General features: G+C 38.2%; 1 protein-coding gene across 1 annotated transcript in view; it reads left to right on the top strand.

Annotated features, from left to right (window-relative positions):
- Positions 1 to 18,439, top strand: part of LOC104214832 (heavy metal-associated isoprenylated plant protein 4) — a 38,817-nt gene extending 20,378 nt beyond the window's left edge. The window contains exons 3-4 of the mRNA XM_070155583.1: positions 17,738 to 17,825; positions 17,928 to 18,439. Coding sequence (XP_070011684.1) covers positions 17,738 to 17,825; positions 17,928 to 18,238 — 399 coding nt within the window. The 3' untranslated portion in view covers positions 18,239 to 18,439. The remainder of the gene's footprint in view (positions 1 to 17,737; positions 17,826 to 17,927) is intronic.
- The last annotated feature ends 2,143 nt before the right edge of the window (positions 18,440 to 20,582 follow it).

Genomic DNA, 20,582 nt, shown 5'->3' on the forward strand with positions numbered 1-20,582 from the left:
TTTAGTGATGGGGTCTAGGTTGGTAGTGAGGTGGGGGATCTCTGGATCTAGACCAAGCACCTGCCTCGACTGTTGCGATATCTTCCCTTTTCTTCTTTCCGAGCGCACCTCCCGTGCCGCTCTGAATGGCCTGAGTGGTTGCTTTAATCGCCGAATAGCTCAGGATTTTGTTGGACTTAAGTCCCTCTTCAATCATACCGCCCATTTTTACTACTTCGTTGAAAGATTTGCCAACTGACGTCACCAGGTTGCCGAAGTAAGTTGGCTCCAGAGTCTGCAGAAAGTAGTCTACCATTTCCCCCTCTCTCATCGGAGGATCGACTCTTGCCGCCTGCTCTCTCCAGCGGAACCCGAATTCTCGGAAGCTTTCCCCTGGATTCTTCTCAAGTTTCAACAATGTGAGATGGTCAGGGACGATCTCAAAGTTGTACTGGAAGTGACCTGCAAAGGCTTGTGCTAGATCGTCCCAGGTGTACCACCTGCTCGGATCCTGTCTTGTGTACCATTCCAGTGCATACCCACTTAGACTTTGACCAAAGTAAGCTATTAGCAGCTCATCTTTACCACCTGCTCCTCTCATCTTGCTGCAAAAACCTCGCAGATGTGCCATTGGATCACCGTGCCCCTCGTATAGATCAAACATGGGCATCTTGAACCCTGTCGGCAATTGAATGTTGGGGAATGGGCATAGATCTTTGTAGGCCACACTGACTTGGTTGCTTAATCCATGGATATTCCTGAAGTACTGCTCCAGGCTTTTAAACTTTCGAAGCACTTCGTCTTGCTCTAGGCTCTTAGCCGGCTTTTCAGTCTCTACCGGGATCTCGAAGTGAGTATTATAAGTATGAGGCTCGGGTGCTTTGAAGGTTGGTTCACGGGGTAATATTGGTTATCGTGAGCCTGAAACAACGACTCGCTGGATGATCTTTGCAGCGTGGCTGGTGGGGGTGCCACGAAAATAGGAACATTTGGTGGAGGAGGGTTCTGATTGGGTTGTAAAGCTTGGGGATCATAGGCATTTCTTCCCTGATAGTATTGGTGACTGGGGAAGCTTGTTGAAGGTCCGGGGTGAGGGTATTCCGGCGTGTGTCCTGGTGGAAGAGTGGGAATAACGGGAGGGTTAGGCACCTTTTGTACCCTAGCTAAGGCCAGCTGCATTTATTTCATCTCCTGTCTCATCTTATCCATTTCCTCCTTCAGCATTTGATTCTCCGTCCTTTCATCCTCGACACTTTGGTCTGAACTAGTCATGCTTTTTAGTACAGGCCCTTTGGATCTTGTTTGGTAATGGTAATCTGCCAGAACGTTCTAACAAACTAACTGGTTCGAAATCTCTGGATAAACAACAAAATCGTTAGCGTTAGAGTTTAATACATATTGCCATTTCACGTTGGGGGATGCAATGTTCCAAGGCAGTTCAACCATTTCTAACATGTCTTTGCTTCGACCGCATGCGTCATTCTAGCTTACTTTGTTTGTGCCTCGTTTAAGTGTTTCTAAAACTTTCTTTATCTCTCTTTTTATTTCTTTCTTTTCCTTTCTTTTATTCACTTTTTCTTTAGTGGTGGTCGAATCTTATGTGGATTGCCTACGTATCATGTCCCCGCATGAATCAGACCATGCGTAGTTCTGCCCTACAAGTGCGAAAAGCAAAAAGATAATTTTTTGGAATTTTCGATTTTTCATAAATAAACATTCCATTACAAACCAGACGCTTCTTGGAAAGGAAAATAACAGACTTGAAACCAAACCAAGTACGAATTCAATAACTACTGACATACTTTGATGTGAAATAAAGACAGACTCTAACAGACAACAGACTCTAAGAAAAAGAAAATGTAGATTCAAACTATGAATACATTAAAGTTTTAAATTTGGGTGCCCGCGGGGCGTCATTCGACCTCGCCGCGGGTTTAGGTGCAAGGTTCCTTTCCAGCTGTTCCAATTCATACATGATGTGCTTCACGAATATCATCACCGCCGAGAAGAAGGTAGTACGGGTCATGTTTTCACACTCCCGACATTTACTAGTAATAGCACGAGCAATAGTCAGAATCTTGTTCCTGGTTCGGTCTTTCTCTAGGAGTAGGCGTTCCATCTGATCCCCTCTAGCCTTCAAAACCCGAGAATCATGCAGATGTTGTTTCCGTAACTACTGTATTTCATCTTCCATTGAGGCCATCAGATTATAGCAGCGTTTACTCTCGTTTTCAAAAGCCTTGGCTTGTTTAGCTGTCTTGCTCTCTAGGGTGGTCACCTTCCTTTTTAGACTAGCAATGGTCTTTCCATAATCTTTCCTCGCCTGTTGTAAGTACTATGTGCGCTCTTTCGTTCTTTTTGCCCATTGTGCCTGGAGTTGTGCTATGGTATCCTCAGATTTCTTTAAATCATCCCGGCACTAACCGATTTCCCTTTCCAATCCTTTTATTAACCGCTCATCTGACCGACTCCTTTGTTGTTTGTCAGCATCTCTCCGCATTTGTCGGATTTGGTCTTTCAGCGCCTCATTTTCTTGGGCCAGTTTGCTCCTTTCTCCCCGGTCAGCATCAACTTGCATACTATTTTCAAATTCCAGGTCTCTAATTTGTTGCCTCAGCTTGCCTATTTCTGCCCTGCAACTCTCTTCTTTAGCCAACCAATCCCACTGTTCTTGCGACGTCTGGACGAACTCCTGGAGATGGGGCCTTTTGGCCGGTCTCCCAAACTCGATTTCTTTCCTAAACCAAGCAAGGTATCCCGGCGAAACTTCACCCTTGAACCGATCGCGTACACATGTATTGGCTGTTAGGTATTGACACTTACTCCAAATTTGTCGGACTACTGCTTCAGGAAACTGTCCGTTGGGCCCGATCTCGACTACTTTGCCACTAAGATCTTCATCTTTCGGAATTATTTGGCATCTCCCCAACTGTCTCAAGACTCGATACGAGGCATAGGGCTGAATACTCCAGAGTCCCATCAAAAGGAAATGGGGTCCAGTGGCTGGCATATATATGATTTCATCCACAGGCAACCATCCTAGTGTCCACTGTATTTGGCTGGCGGTGAGGGTCCGAAAGAATGATGTCCACGTCGTAACTCCCTCGGGTAGACTGACCCCCTTGATTCTTGTGTAGAACTCTTATATGCAAGTTTTCTTCGAGGAACCATAACTCAAGAGCTGGGAATGGTGGCAGAGATGCTCAGTCATCCATATTTGTAGAAACAAGTTACACCCCTCGAAAAAGTTCCCTCTGGCTTTGCAGGCTGTGAGAGCTTGGAAGATATCAGATACTATCATAGGCGCAAGAGTGCTTTTATCTTGAGTGAGCAAGGTACTGACGATCCCGGCTATTTTTAGATCAATGTTTCCGTCTTTCCTTGGAAATACCAAAAGGCCCAAAAAGGTTATCATAAAAGCCACTCGTCTATGCTCGTCCCATTTCTGACGGTTACTTTTGCTGCATAACTTTTTACCCAAGTTGTTGAATCCTCCGACATGACCGTATCTGTCGTATATGAAGCGCGGATTACAAAAACCTGCGGCCAAATCTGGGTTATGGACCGTCCTGGGTATCTTTAACGAATCTAAAAACCGATGGACAGTGACAGCTCTTGGAGTAACCAGGTATTTTTGCCTCAACGGAACTTCAGCATTTCCGATGTACCCGGCTATTTCCTCCAAAGTCGGAGTGAGTTCGAAATCAGAGAAGGGAAGACATTGTGTGCCGAGTCCCAGCAGGTGACCAAAGCTCTTATGATATCCCCTTGAGGCTGGATTTCCAATAAAACCATAAGACCTTTTAGATATTTCTTGACCTCATCTTGCCCTTCACCACCTAAGTCATCCCGCCATAGCCGCAACTTGAAAGGGATTTTAGTCATTATTGAAAAAGGTTCATTTTGCATCGTGCTCATCCTGCACATTTATTAAGGTGATTAAGAAATAAAATTTATTTGACTCAACAAATTGACTATTTTTAATTTTTCACAGATTAAAAGGAAGATCCGGCTCCGCACACGACTTTTCAGCACTTCGGGAACGAAGATTTCAAAGTTGGGTGAGTCAACCGGTCAAAAATCCAAAAATGACTAAAAGTGGCCGTTTATGCAAAGTCAACCTTCCGGCGTCCCTTTCGGAAACATTCGGCTATTCTTGCCAAAAACGGCATCACCCGACTTATTTATGTTGACAATTAAAATTTGACATTTTTGGCTATTTTTGTAAAAGGGGAGGTTGGACCCGATGAGGGTTGCCTACGTATCCCGCACCCTGTGAGAATCAAACCGGCGTAGTTCGGGTCAATAAAACAAACTTTTTTTTGAAAACCGGACTCTTTTTATTGGCAAATAAAACTTATATTTTTCTTTTTCTTTTTTTTCCATTTTCTCAAAAAAAATCGGCAGAGTTTCGACACTATTTGGACATTGTTTTTTTTCGAAAACAGGCGATTAACTTTCCTTAACCCTCATACTGCTAGTTTGCTTTCCTCAAAAAGTCGGTCAGCATGCAAGTCCGAAGCAAATAAATGCACAGGTAGCAAGTAAGATGTATCAGGATGGTCATTTCCATTTTTTGGTACACCTGTCCTAGACAGACTCAACCCCTGTGTTGAGCCTCCAAAGTCAAATGCACGTCATGCAAACAAACTTTCCTACTAGGGATCCGGCATGAAGCTGAGTTATTCTAGGTTCATAACCTGGGTATTTGTTCTAGACTGTGTACCCAAGCAGACAACTCGAGTCGATGAGGGGGCTACGTACCGGGAACCAAAAGGTCATCCAGCTTAGTAACTTGTCCGGCCTCTTTCTTATTTTATGTCTGACACTAACAGAATAGGGAGTCTCAACCAGCAAGCACATCCCCGGCAGTAAGAAAAGAAGGGTTTCGGCACAGTTTATATACAGTTTAGGTAATATCAAAGCGGTAAAAGCAGCATTTAGCACATTAGGCCCAAACATGTAAAAATCGGATAATAAACAAAGCCAAATATAACAATTTATCTAAGCTCGAATTCTGAACCCTGAACCAGAGATTCTGGGTTCCTTATCTCCCTAGCAGAGTCGCTAGAGCTGTCACACCTGCTTTTTACCCGCGCCACCGCAAACGGGCCAGGAGGGAGTTTTTTCCAATTAAAGGACAATCGAAACGAGATTTATTATTAAATGATCAGAGTCACCACTTGGGAGATTTGGTGTCCCAAGTCACCGGTTGAATCCCGAATCGAGGAAAATATTGACTCTGTTTAACAGTCCGTGCACCAGAAATCCGAGTAAGGAATTCTGTTAACCCGGGAGAAGGTGTTAGGCATTCCCGAGTTCCGTGGTTCTAGCACGGTCGCTCAACTGTTACATTCGGCTTATTTATCTGATTTTAATACATGTTGAACCTATGTGCAAATTTAAACTCTTTACCTCCTTTATTATTATTATTTTTAATAAGAATTGTGACGTCGCAAAAATACATCTCGAACCACGTCACATCAATGCACCCGTGGTTATCGACACATTTCGACTCCGTCGAGATTTGGATTTGGGCCACATAAATGTGCACCCGAGTTTCATAAAGTAAATTATTAAAAGCGCGCCTGAAGTGACTAGCGCGTTATTATTTTGGGAAAGCCATGAAATTCGCTAAACGGCCCGTCCCGAAATCTAAGCAATCAATATATACATTTAACGAGGGCCCCGTGATTTATTTATTTTGTTCGACGAGGCTCGTCTCATTTTTATTTTAAAAGGGCAAACCTAAAGCAATCTATAATTTTCTAATTTATTTGTCTCTAAAAAATAAAAAAAGGAAAAGTCCTAATTAATTAATATTACAAAATCGGGCCTCAAGTTCAAGTCCGGATCCAAACGAAAGGACGAACCTTTTAATTTGAATCCACTACCTAACTTAAAAGCCCAGTCCATCCTTGAGTGCTAACGTGCCAATTGCCATATCAGTCTTGGACCCAAAGAGCCCAAGCCATAAAATTCGTGCAGGCCAACCGTGAATTTTTAGTGGCCCAAAGTGGGCCTAGGACTAGCCTAGTTCAAATGAACAGGATCAGGCCGAGAAGATCGCGGGATAAGCATTTGCACACCACAATTACTCCAACTCTCCAGAGTGTGTTTACCGAATAGTAATAAAATACTACGACGTACGCTCGTTCAAATTAACTACTTATTCATATCCAATTATCATGACCAATTTATTTAGTCAGTGCTAATGGTGCCTGCTTATTTTAAACAAGTTATTGATGATGTCTACTGATATTACTAGCCTAAACTGTTGATGCCTACTGATATTAAGTTTAATTCGAAATCAAACTTGATGACCCATCATACACTTGCAACCCCAATCATGTTTCTGAATTTGATTTTTTAACAGAATAGTGCTATACTAAAGTGGGCACTATCTATACTAAAGCGGTTGCTAGATAACCATGAATTCAAGTAGTCCCAAAACAAACCAGCGCACATTCGAACATTCTGATGCTTCTGTTTCTAATTAAATTATTGTCCCTAACTAGTCGCCCACTTTGACATGAATCACATATAACAGAACAAATCAAGAGTTCAAATAACTTCATCTAGTACTAATTGTTATGGTAAAGCAAATTGACAACCTAACAGCTTAAATTTGTAAACTAGCAGTATGTCAACATGAGCATAGCAGTTCAGTAGCTCTTAATTACAATCCGTGTGTATCCACTATTCACATAATACAAAACACATAATCAATATCGACTAGGTATAATTAACTAACAATTCATCCAATTGTAAACAACAGGCAGCCTACAAATGAACACAATTCTGTGAATATTTCCATTTTTCCAACTTCAAGGAGCTACATCAAGGCGATTTGAAAAGTGTACCTGAAATTGGAACAGAGATAAAGTAGAAGAGAGATCAATAATAGCAGTAATACGAGCAGCAATACAACAGCAGTTCAACAACAGCAGTTGGGAGTTCCAAACAGCTACTGACACAGCCCAGAAAGTTTGTAAAAGACCAAACAGCAGCAACCAATATCACCACAAACAAACTCAACCACGCGTATATTAAACCCGAAACTGAACCAGTAGACCACTGAACCACTTAAGCAATCAAAGGGAATCGGATTCACTGTCCAGGATTCAAGTTACTCCTACAGATGCAATGAAACCATATCTTTCTTCTTCTTTTTTTCTCTTTTTAAACTCTCCAGCACTCTCTTAAGATTTTCAGGAAAAAAAATCCTTTTTTTCTGTCTAAAAATGACTCTATATATAACCCCCCAAAGCAGGCCTGCCCCCCTCAACTCTCAAAAGCACTTTAGGCAGAATTTTTCAACTAATTCTGCCCATCATCTCTCAAACCCCACTATATTATGTTTTCCCTCTTTTTAATTCATTTGTTCCCCACTAAACTTCTTTTTGTTTATTAATCTCACGCGGGTATGGGCAGCCTATTTTTCTATATCAAGTCCTTGTGACCCTCCCCATACCATTATGTTGTGTTTCCCACTAACACATTAGATTAAGGGTTAATTAAGTGCTTTACTGTCAGCCCACTTAGCAAGACCATTTTGCTAAACCTTTATACCCCAAATTACCCTCCTAAAGTTCCTGAAATTACTGTCCTACCCAATCCCTTTCACTCTGCATTGAACCTTTCAACTCTAACCTATTCAAACCTACCAACTAACTAAGCTGAATCCAACAAACTACAATAGCTATAACCAATTCAACTTATCTAATTCAATCAGTAATTCAAACTAGAACTCGGGTCAGATCAAATAGCATAAAAATAAAGACCAATGCATTTGAACAAAATCACATTGAACTACCAAGGTCAAATTTCAGACCATGATTGACACAGATACATGGGAATGACTAACTATGTTCACAATTCTAAATCAAATAAAATGAATGAAACACTGTCACATACTGGATGAACATAACTGAATTTATATGTAAAATGATGAACAACAAAACAAACAAGGAATCAGACATCACAAAAAGTGAGATCATTTGAACTAGTAATACTAGTAACCAATTTACAAGACTAGACACAGTTTTTGTGCAAGAACATTATGGGCACTGACCCTTACAACCAAACTAACGGACAAACATACTCAATCGATTCAGCATATGTCAACCAACCATATGAGAAAAACTGGACTAGAAAAAGGTCCGAAAGAGAAGAGAGAAATAAATTAATAGATGATGAAATACCATGAAGCTTAAGCAGATAAATAACAACAAAAATAGAAAAGAAAAAGAAGAAAAATACCTCAAAATTACAGGCTAACTCCGAACAGTTCCCATTTTAGACTTCGACTCGAACTTTTGAGGTCCAAACGGACCTTAATCGAGTGTTCTCGACTGAAAACACTCGACTAAAGTCGATTAAGAACCTCAAATTTTCCCTTTACTCGGACAGGTTCCAGGTTTTGGCTCTCTAGGGTTCTTCAATTGATTTGAAACTCGACCAGTTCTAGCAAGATTCAAGCCAGACCAAGGGCGTTTTAGGCACGAGGGAGGTCAGGTGGATAGCTGGTGTGAGTTTGGGGTTCATTAGATGAACTAGGGTTTTGGGTCCTAAGCTTCGATCGAAGATTCGAAAAAACCGGGGATGATTCGAGGAAAACTGAGCGTGGGACTGGAACGAGGAAGTCTTGGGGAGGCTGTGGTGTGAATTTGGAGGCTATTGGACGAGATAGGGTTCCGGCCTGATTTTCGATCTAACATTCGAGGTACACGGCTGGGATTCTAGGGATAAGATTTAGGGATCCGGAATGGAGAGGTCGAGGGGAATCAGTGGTGAGAAGATAGGGTCGTTTGGACCACCGGAACCGTCGTGAGGCGATTTTCGGTGGGCAGAGCACGGTGGTTGAAGGCGGCGGATCTGTTTGGTCTCTGAAGCTTAGAGTCGAAGAGGTGAGGGGGGGTATGGCTTTGGAGGCGTGGGGTAAGGGATTGGACTTATATACGGAGGGGGTGTTTTAATCCTGGTCGTTGGATCAAGCACGATCAACGGCCAGGATCAAGGAGATTAACCCATACAACGTCGTTTGGTTTAAGTAGGGGGTCGGTTTGAACCGGGTAACGGGTCAGGCTTGGTCCTTGGATGTGGGCATTGATCTGTGACCGTTGGATATGGCTTGATTGGATGGCTGAGATTTTTTGCCATTGAGACGACGTAGCTTGGTACCTATACTACGTCGTTTCACCATCCTGTGAGAGGAGCTGTCTGGACCGGGTTTGGGGTAAAATTTGGGCTCGATTTTTTGGTCCAAAATAATGGCCCAATCCGTTTTCACTCTTTTCTTTTTCCCTTTCATTTTCTTTTAATTCCTAAAAACCAAAATTCCTAAATTAAATGGTAAAACCAAGATTATTTTGAAACGATATTAATTAACCCTTAACAACAATTAACACACAAGATCAAACAAAAATAAAATCACACAATTAAATAATAAAATGACAAAGCTACCCAAAATTCATATTTTTGTGATTTTCATTCTTTAAGATAGGACATGGTTTAATTAACTCAAAAAATGCACAATTAAATCCTAAATATGCATGCAAAAAATGTATTTTTGGTATTTTTCAATTAATTAAAACAAGAAATAAACATGCACAGACAAAATACAAATAACTCACAAACAACACAAAACCATTTTATTTTGAATTTTTGGGAGTAGTTCTCATAGGGCAAAAATCACGTGCTCACAGTCATGAATGACGTGATAGTATATATAGCATGAGGAAGAATGCATCTCTATGCCTGTATGTCATATATGCATTTGAATGACACGTATCTCAGAGATGAAACATGTACTCATACTCTCAGAATACTCAATCTCATTACCTTGCATCCTCTCTTGCTAAGCTCAATACTTAATACACTAAATCACTCAGCGTTGTATAATAACTGCTGCGGCGTGTAGCCCGATCCATATATATATATAGTCGACTGCGCTCACTGGGGGTGTACAGACTCCGGAAGGGCTCCTACAGCCCAAGCGCTAGATCGTTGCGGTGTGCAAGCCGGTCCATATATATATATATATATATATACTCACAATCAGGCCCTCAGCCTCACTCAATCATCACTCTCTCCAGTCTCGCTCACGGGCTCAAAATGTCATGAAACTAGCCCGACAACAATGATATTATGTATCAACAACAACAGTTGAGACTGAGATACGATATGAATGCATGAATATGACTAAGTACAAAATATCAATGGAAATCAGTGAGATGACAGCAAGAAATAACCACTATAGGTACAAACAATTTCAACATAAAGCCTAAACATGATATTTAGCATGATTGACACCTCATATACTTTATCACATGACGAAAACAAAAATATCAACAAAATAGGGCCACTATACAGGGCCATGGGAACAATAGAGTCCCATTTCACAGGGTGCACGCCCACACGCCCATCACCTAGCATGTGCGTCACCTCAATACCAATCACATAACATGTAGTTCGGGGTTTCATACCTTCAGCATTAAGCTTAGAAGAGTTACTTATCTTAAACAAGCTAATTCTGACACCAAGCGATGCTCCAAGAATCCCATCACACACGTTTCAACCTCTGAATGGCTCGAAACTAATCAAAAATAACTCAAATACATCAAACAATGCTAAAAGAACTAATACCAATCAAAAAAGGTCGAATCTTTAATCAAAAGCCCAAAATCGGCCAAAAAGTCCAACCCGGGCCCGCACCTCGAAACTCAACAAAACTCACAAAATCTGTCAACCCATTCAATTACGAGTTCAACCAAACTAGTTTCACTCAAATCTGATTCCGAATCGGTGTTCAAAACTCAAAAATTCATATTATAAAACTTTAGGCCAAAACTCTCAATTTTTTCTTTAAAATTCATCAACCAAAAGCTAAAATCGAAGATAGATTCATGAAATATAGTCAAAACCGAGTAGAGAATATTTACCCCAATTCATATGCTGAAAAGCGCCTCGAAAAATTGCCCAATTCTGAGCTCCCCAACTCAAAATATGTTAAATGCATAAAACCTTCGTTTTAACATTGGTCTGCCTCGTTTCTTTTGCCCACAAAATCTCGAAACTCACTTTTGATACCTCTAATGGATTCCTTGTGAAATTCTAGTCAAGTTAGGCTCTTGAATCATTCCATTTGACCTTATATTGAAGGAGATATGTTGGTTTCAATATTTTAAAATAGTGCAGATTTTTAAATACGCAGTAGTGGCAATTTCGTAATTAATCTGGAAAAAAATCTGGCAATCCATTTCTTAGTAAAATGACCATAAAATCCTCTACGATGTCCAAATTTGATGATTCTTTTTGCTATGGCTACGTAATTATGATACGGATCTAATGCTTCAATAAAAACAGAAATATGAGCTCATTTGTTCAATGTGGTACCATTTATGCTTGAAGAAACGACGTCGAAACATAAGAAAAATGAGCGTAACACAACTCAAACCTATCCGAAACTCACCTGAGCCCCTCAGGACCCTGTCTAAACATACCAAAAAGTTCCATATCATATTACGGACCTACTCGAGGTCTCAAAACACACATAACAATATCGAAACGACGAAATGCACCTCAAATTAAACTTAATAAACTTCCAAACTTTCGACTTCCAAAAACTTACGCCGAAACATATCAAATCAACTCCGAATAAACCCAAATTTTGCACACAAGTCCTAATACATCATACGGAGCTACTCATGCCACCAAACTGCTAAGCGAAGTGCAAATGTTCAAAACGAATGGTCACATCGTTACAGTATGTTATGAGTGGATTACGACGCAGATGATAATGGAGTTGACGACGATCGAGGCATAGATGATGAACCATCATGCTGACTAACATGATAAACCAGGGATGTATTCAATAATGAGCCACCAAGCTGACTAATATGAAAACCAGAAGAAGAAAATTGTATAGTAGGGCATTGAATTAAAGGTAGAGTCAGTATCATTTCATTGAAAAGCATAGAGTAATACTAAAGTGAGCTAGATGGGAGGGGGGAGAGATAGTAAAAAAAAAAAGCAAGTGGCAATAAAGTCGACTGGGGAGGATGAGGAGAATGAGGTGGATGATTCATATTTGGTATAGTTGAGGTATTGTAACTTGTACTCAGCAAAGGATAATTTTTCTTTTCAAATTTACTCTTCGGAGGATTCGCTACCGTTAGACGCCATCTTTATAGTGTAAGCATGATAAATTATAAAATAAAAAAAGTATAATATATAAATAGGCCCTCAAACTTAGCCTTAGTTGGAAAGTATGTCTCCAACTTTGGTGTGCACAAGTAGATACCTCAGCTTGTATAAAGTTGAACGCGTAAACAGAAATGCTGACGTGACACATAAATTTTGGAGGTAGTATCTAGATCATTTTGTAAGTTGGAGTGTTCAATTGACAAAGTGGAGACAAGTTGAGGTGCCTACTTGTGCACACCCAAAGTTGAAGGGCATAATTGCCAGTTGAGGCCAAGTTTGAAGATCTGTTTATGTATTATACCATAAAAAAACTCAACATGTATTCTACATATGAAATGATTAAAGGATAACATAAAACATTCAACATGTCATAAAAACATAAAACAATTCTTCGACATATTAGATAATTAAAGGAATAATATAAGAAGTTCAATATGTTACAAAACCCCAACAAATCAATCCTCATTACTTTTTTCATATTGATCATATAATTCTTCATCATTGCTTGCTTCATTTTCATCAAGTAACTCTTCCTTGTATGTTTCGTGTTCATCATTTGATCTTCATCCTTGTTTCTAATGGATGTTCCTTCTCCATACTTATGTTGATTTGATCCAAGGACAGAATGTTCAAATTCTTTATAGATACTTTTGCTATGCTGCAATTCATCTGCTAATTCATCTTCTACCATTTCTTCAACACTTGAAATGTCATTCTGGTATGCTATATCTAATGCATCCTCGATTTCCACTCGACCACGATATTTGTTTTTAAAAGTACCTATCATGCGAACTTATTCTTGCTCAAAAAGTAAGGTCTTGCACAAAAAGTAAGGAGCATAATAAACTTATTTGCATCTTGTGCAATGATAATGGATCATGAGTCCATATTCTCTTATGTGCTTAATTTTAACTATTTTATACCGATAATATACTTTTGTACCTCTAATAGGTGTTGGACCACACCACTTATATCAAAAGAGTACCAACTTTTTTTCAACCAACCAACACAATACTCGAGTTCTAAAATCTTCTGAAGCACACCATAATAATTAAAATTCCCGTCACCTTTCACCTAGACCGCACTAATATTGATTTTCATGCCCTTAAGATCACTCTTCTGTATGAAAATTGTACCCAGTGAAAGAGTACTTAATTATCTTTCTGACATTATGGTCACGTCACCAAGCTATAATTTGAGTGGAAGATTATACGGCGTAACGAATATTAGCCAACATAAATATGGTGTAGGAGAGACAACAAATGAAGTGAATCCATATGCACATAATCTCAACCTAATGTTTCTTGGTTTACATTTCAGATACTCCCTAACAAAATGCTTCCACGTTTCTCTATCTGACAGATGACGTAGAATATAAGGTGACCTTCTATGTTCAATGTGTCATTTCATATGAGGAGCAGAGCTCATTGATGCATATAACCTATTTAACTTAGATATAATGGGTAAGTAATGCATCACCCTAATTGAAATCATCTTCTTCCTATTGGCACTTATGACTTCTTTATAATAAGGCCGGTTACAACATATGTAATTCTCTAAAGTTTGCATTATCTTTATAGAATAGCATGCAACCTTTCTAACAACAATCAGTCCTCTCTGAAGAAAAACTTAGCTTGAAAATCAATTTTTTTGCCGTATGAAGATCTTTGGATAAGTTAGTTTTAATCGGATTAAGTTCATTGATAATCCCAATGATAGAATCCATACGCGCTTGAAAAATAAAACTATATGATATAACATTTAGTAATCTAATTGCAACACAAAAATTGGAACGCATTGAGCCTTCATACAGCGGATGACTACCTTTCTCTAACTATTCATAGAAGCGCTTAGCCTTATTATTTAATTCGGATTGAGGGAACATCCCTATTTTACGACCATAACCTATTTTACGATAAAACGGGTCCCACAAGTTACAATAATTACCAAGCAATCCAAACAACATCAATAATAATCATATTACGCCTCCCAAACAATCTACTAATCAACAACATTACTAACGAGCCTTTCGATAGATATCTCACAAGTTCTAGCTTCTACGACTTAGCCATAACTTGGATAAGCTTAAATACATGTAGAATGAGAGGTTCCTTACCTTTAAACAGATAAAACAACTCCAATTTGAGATTACTTCACCATGAAGTATCCTTCCAACGCAAACACAAGAACAAGGAAGCGAAACTAGCAAGCACTTCGGGTTTCTCGGCACTAGAATCACTTTGGAAGACTTGAAATAACCTAGGGTTGATATGAAAATCTTGGGAGAGTATTTTCCAGAACTTAAACCACTTAAAACAACCTACCACACAGGCTGGAACCACACTAAATCATGAACCATAAGAAGAACAAAAAAAACTCATTAGCGCCATGGGATTCCCGACACTTGATTTCTGTTGTTTGTCATTTGTTTGGGTCTTGGATCATGAGAGAATTTTGAGAGAAGATTTTTAGGTGTCTAGGGTCTGAAGAGAGTAAAAAGAATGAGTGAAAATGGGATGTAGGCGTCATACACACACACACACACATATATATGTCAAGATATCTCAACCGCCTAAGTGGGTCCTATAGGGAGCTGCTTGCGCAGTCTCGCAAAAATACAAATATCTCTTTACTCCGATATCGTATCGATGAACGATTTAATGTATTGAAAACTAGACTCGTAGATCTTCAATCTGTTGGGTAGATCACCCCGTAAATCCAAGTACATTGAGTGAAAAGCTCAGTAACTTTATACCTAAATTTTAAGTAAAATTATGAACGTAACTTGCGACAACTTTTGTCGACTTTTGTTTCATAACTCGCTTGGCTTCAAATGATAGTACACGACTATCATACGACTAAAATATCTCGTAAAATTACCTTCTTATCACCTTAAGTATCCTAGTCTCACCCCACAAGTACGGGTTATAACATACCCAACTTGTCGACTTTCGACCACACTTATTTTCTTCGATTCGATTAGCTTCTTAACCTTCCAAACCTCACGATACTTCCTTAAAAAAAATTAACCCATCATTATCTTTGTATGGGGTGTAACTATTTACATAGTATTATACCAAATAAATTAATAAATAAGTTAATTTTTAATTGTTCCTATTTTAAAAGTTTACATAGCATTACGTCACACACTTAAATAAATAAATTAATTTCTTTGAAAGGTTTCTATTTTGAAATATATAAAGCATTATGCCACACACTTTCATAATATATCATGTTCTTTCAAATTAAAATCATCTGACTCTCAAAGTTCCATATTTATCCTAAAATATATGTATCTAATTATACTAGTTAAATCTAATTATGCTTGTATGTGCATAAAGTCCAAATATGGCTAATGACCGATCTAATTCACATAATTCATTTTAATCTAGCAAACTAAATGGGCAAAGCTCCGGCTAAGGGAAGAGAGGCAGAGCTACGGAGGGTTGGCTTCTCATTGTATATCAAGCCTTTCAAAAATACACTACCTAAGATGCTTCTGAGAGCGACACTAACCATTAAACTAGATTAGGTACTAAAAACAAATAAAGAGAAAAAAATTAGATGTTCTTTAAATCTAAATAGAAAATAGAAATTTTAGCAAGAAAGTCGAATTAGGTACTAAAACAAATAAAAAGAAAAAAAAAGTGCTTACCTCATTGTCGTTGTTGCTGGCGGAGTCCGCTGAAAATCTGCCAAGTTCCTCTTGAGTGTCATCGCCGCCTGTAACTAAAAAAGACACAGAAAACTAAAGGTAAGGTAAAAAAAACAAAGCTATTGGTCGCTTGAAAGCGAGAGAGAGAGAGAAGGGAAAGAGAGGAAAGCGAGAGAGAGAGAGAGGGGAAAGAGGGAGAATGAAATAGATCAGAATTGGAGTTCACAAAATAAAATAAAATTTGTATTTTAAAATTGACCAACCGAATCGGTCGGTCAAGTAGCGCAGTTAATTTTTTAAAATTTTTGGTCAAAGAAAAAAGTTGACTTTCCTAACCGATCATCTCGGTCGGAAGCTAATTTACAGGTTTTCACGCGGACATTTCTGACTACTTTTGTCGAGAAGGTGATCGCATATTTCTAAAAAAAAAATGGCAAATTAAATGTGAACAAATTTCCAACCATGGTGGTCGAAAATGGCGTCCAAACTCGGACAATATTTTCTCGACCGGAATTATTAGTCAAAATTGCCTAATCTCTGGTAGTGCATAGAGGTCCATTCACAAAGTAAACAAAACATGAAGAGGAGGAAATGTCCAAAATAGTATATCCATTTCAAGTCCAAAACATGGTCCTTGATCTTCCAAAGCGAGCCAACACATCTGCTACCTTGTTTGCCTGCATGTATATATGCGATAAGGGAGGCAAATGACTTCTATTGAAGACTAAGGGTGTGTTTGGTATATCGGAAGATGTTTTCCGTGGAAAATGTTATCCAAGAAAATGTTTTTTTGGAAAACAAGTAGTAATTTTATTCATTTTTTTGTGTTTGACACGCAAATTAAGGAAAATAACTTCTCAAGAGTATTCATAAATACTTTAGATATAATAAATATGAAGTCATAAACTTTCAAACCAACAACCTTCCGAATCCACAAATTTCATAAACTTTCGAACAACTAAACTTTTAAAATCACAGAATTTCGAACCCATAAACTTTATAATTTTTAAACCCGTAAACTTCCAAACACATAAACCTCCAAACTCATAATTTTGAAACTTCTAAAATTTTGAACCTTTAAATCAATAAATAAAAAATTAACACTGAAAAATATATTTATAAAATATTTTTGGGGGGAGGAGGGGGGGGATGGCAGTAAAACGAAAAAAAAAACATAAATTTAAACTACAAAAAAATGTTAAATTTTGTTTTTTTGTGTGAGGGTGGGGGAGGGGGCAGGTGGGTGGTGCAAAAAAACGAAAAAATAGAAATTTAAAATTGACAAAAAAATATTAAGGGTAAATTTTTTTTTTTGCGGTGGGGGTGGGGGGTAGGCTAGGGTGAGGGTGGGATGGAGGGGTAGTAAGGAGGGTGGTAACAGAAAAAGTAAAATTTGAAAAGAAAAAAAAAGCCTTTTTTGGAGAGGGGGTGACATGGGTTGGTGAGGGTGGGGAAGGTTGAGAAGGAGTTTTGGAAAGTGTTTTCCCTTCTCTTAATAAGGAAAACATTTTCCTCAAATTGGAGGAAAATGAGTTCTTAAGAAAAATATTTTTCAAAACATAAGCCAACCAAACATGGGAAAATTGAAAAATATTTTCCGAAAAATATTTTCCTTCGTACCAAACACATCCTAAGAGAAGACATTCTCTCCCTTGCGATGACAAATGGTTTCTATGGAAAATATTTTGTGGTAACGAAACATCAAAAATAACTTTCTCATAAAAATTATTTTCATGGAAAATGACTTTCGCCATACAACATACGCTTATTCTCATTTTCTTCATAATGCAATAATTCATGAAAGACAAATTAGATGATTATTTTGTACGATAAGAAGCATAATTTATTTAACTATGAAGTGATCCTTGATTGACTTAATTCTATTGGATCTTGAAGGAAAGTATTAAGACAACAACATTGAAAGTTCACATGCATTGCAACAAGTGTGAACTTGACCTAAAGAAGAGGCTACTCAAACACAAAGGTAAAAATCTATGCATAGTCCACCAAGATCTTTAGTTTTATAAGAGATAGTATTTTATTTCAATAATTTCAATTTCTATGTATGTTTTTTTTGATTGTGCAGGTATTCATAATGTGAAAATAGACTTTAAAGCTCAAACTATAACAGTTGAGACAGTCCTTGAGTCAGAAAAAGTTGTGACATATGTGCGAAAAAATTTCCGCAAACACGTAGAAATTATAAAGAAGAAAGAGGAGGAAAAAAAGGAAAAAGTTACAGTTGAAGTGAAAACCACAGAAAAAATTGTTGAACTTAATGAAGTGAAGAAAGTAGAAGCAAAAAATAAAGAGGGTGAAGTTTCATATTTTGTTCACTATGTATATGCCCCTCAGTGGTTCAGTGATGAAAATCCTAATGCTTGTTCTGTCATGTAGATGCATATGTCATGCAGGGATGCAGGGGACGGACGTAGAGCACATATTTCTAGTGTATTTGTTATGGTAAACCAATTTAACTGTGGTAGAGGTTCGGACTCATACTTATAAAATTCAAATTATGTATCCGACATGAACTTCTTGCATATACTTAGCATTTAACGTGATATGTACAATGATGTGCGAACTAATTCTCTTTCATTGCACATGTCGTGTGTATAAGTAATTTCTTGATTCATTTCACATGTCAGGTTTTTGGTGTATGTTGTGATAAATCATATTCAAAGCAGATAAAATTTATCGAAACGTATAAAAATAAAGTAGATATGTAATGTTTAATTAGTTAGATATAGTCATGATAAATATTTTTTTTTGTTAATTTGAATTGGTAATTAAAGAAATTATGAAAAATAGATAAAATAAAAAATGGTATTGAATTGGACAAGTTGAGTTAGGACTCATTGTCCAGCTCAAATTATCCCGTTCATCTTGACTCAACAGAATTTTGAACGGATTATAATCAGTGGCGGACTCAGAATTTTGTGCAAGCGGGTTCAATCGGAGAAGTCCATAACTAGTATAACCGGTATAAGGAACGAGAATCATGTTTTTTTGTCTTTATTGCTCACAACGTGATCTCGTAATAAAGTCCTCTTAAAGGCAGTGCTCTATACCTGTCACAATCCAGAATTCTCACCTTAGGGACCGTGATGGCGCCTAATATTTCACTTGCTAGGCAAGCCAACATTAGAATAATTTATCCATTTTTCAACAGTTTAAATTAAATAATGAGAAAGAACTGAAATAACTGTAATAAAGTGCGGAGGCTATAACAATTAAAATATCTAATACAACCCTGGACTCGGTATCACAAGTGCACGAGCTACTAGAATAGTACATCAAGGGTCTAAAATAAACATAAAGTTGTGTGAAGGAAAATAAACAGCTAAAAAGGAAAGGGGACTCTAGGAGCTGCGAACGCTGAGCAGTTGTACCTCAAGTCTCCACAAAGCTGGCCAATCCGAGCATGCTAATAACTGTCGCTAGGACCGACTCCAAAATTTGCACGAGAAGTGCAGAGTGTAGTATGAGTAAACTGACCTCATGTACTCTGTAAGTGTCGAGCATAACCTCGACGAAGTAGTGATGAGGCTAAGGCAGACCACTTACACTACAACCTGTACGCAATATATAATAAAGACATGAGAAGAAAATACATAACGAAATAAGACAGTTAACTGAAGAAAATAGCTAAATCCTCAAAGAATGCCGATCAGAATTATTAAATCCTTAGAGTTCCGTATGAAAAATACCTAGAACCAATACAACACAAGGAAATAGAAACACGTAGGTTATCGCGGCGCGCAACTCGATCCCACCTTACAACATAATCCTCCCTTAATTCCCTCGTAATAATATCAACAATCATAAATAAATAAATACATGTTGTGGCGCAAACCCAAACCCACCATATAACAAAACCAGTATCATAATTCACCCTTATCTCACCGTATCAATCTACCCTTATTTCACCTGTTGCGGCGTGCAACCCGATCCTACCATATCAGTATAAATTCATCCTTATTCCAACATATCAATCCACCCATATTTCACCTGTTGCGGCGTGCAATCCGATCCCACCATATCAGTACAAATATTCACTGAGTACAATTAAATCCATAATTCAAATCACAAGAACCTTTATGATTGGTGAATATAAAGTTAAATCAGAAAGGAAATCTTGTACCCACTTGAGAATTCACATATGTAATACTACACGGCAAGACAAGTTCAATAAATGACAATTAGCCAGGTGCAAGAAACTTAATTAAGGCAAGTAGTAGCGGGTCATGAAAGCATGAAAATGTCTAACATTTTTAACAGGAGAAACAATGATTAACAAGTACTAACAAATAAAGCATGGAAGGCATTTAGAGTACATAACAGTTAAGGCAAGGAAATAGATAATTAAGGAAAAGCGAAAAATCAGAAAAAAGCAATTCGACGGCGTATAAGCACTCGTCACCTTGCATATACGCCTCACGCATGAAATTCACATAGCACATAGTCAGATGATTCCTAATTCCCTCAAATCGAGGTTAAACTCAACACTTACCTCACTCCGCAGTTAACTCAGAGCTCTACCGAGGCCTTTCCCCTAGAATCTCCCTTTAAGTCACTCGTATCTAACCACAATTGACTCAATAATATCAAATATTGCTAAAGGAATCAATTACAATGCATAAATTTAGAATTTTCATACTTTTCCCAAAAAAGTCAAAAATCGACCCCGGGCATGCTTGGTCCAAACCCAAAATTCGGACCAAAATCCGATTATCCATTT

This window comes from Nicotiana sylvestris, chromosome 8, assembly GCF_000393655.2.
Source record: "Nicotiana sylvestris chromosome 8, ASM39365v2, whole genome shotgun sequence".
Taxonomy (NCBI): Eukaryota; Viridiplantae; Streptophyta; class Magnoliopsida; order Solanales; family Solanaceae; genus Nicotiana; species Nicotiana sylvestris.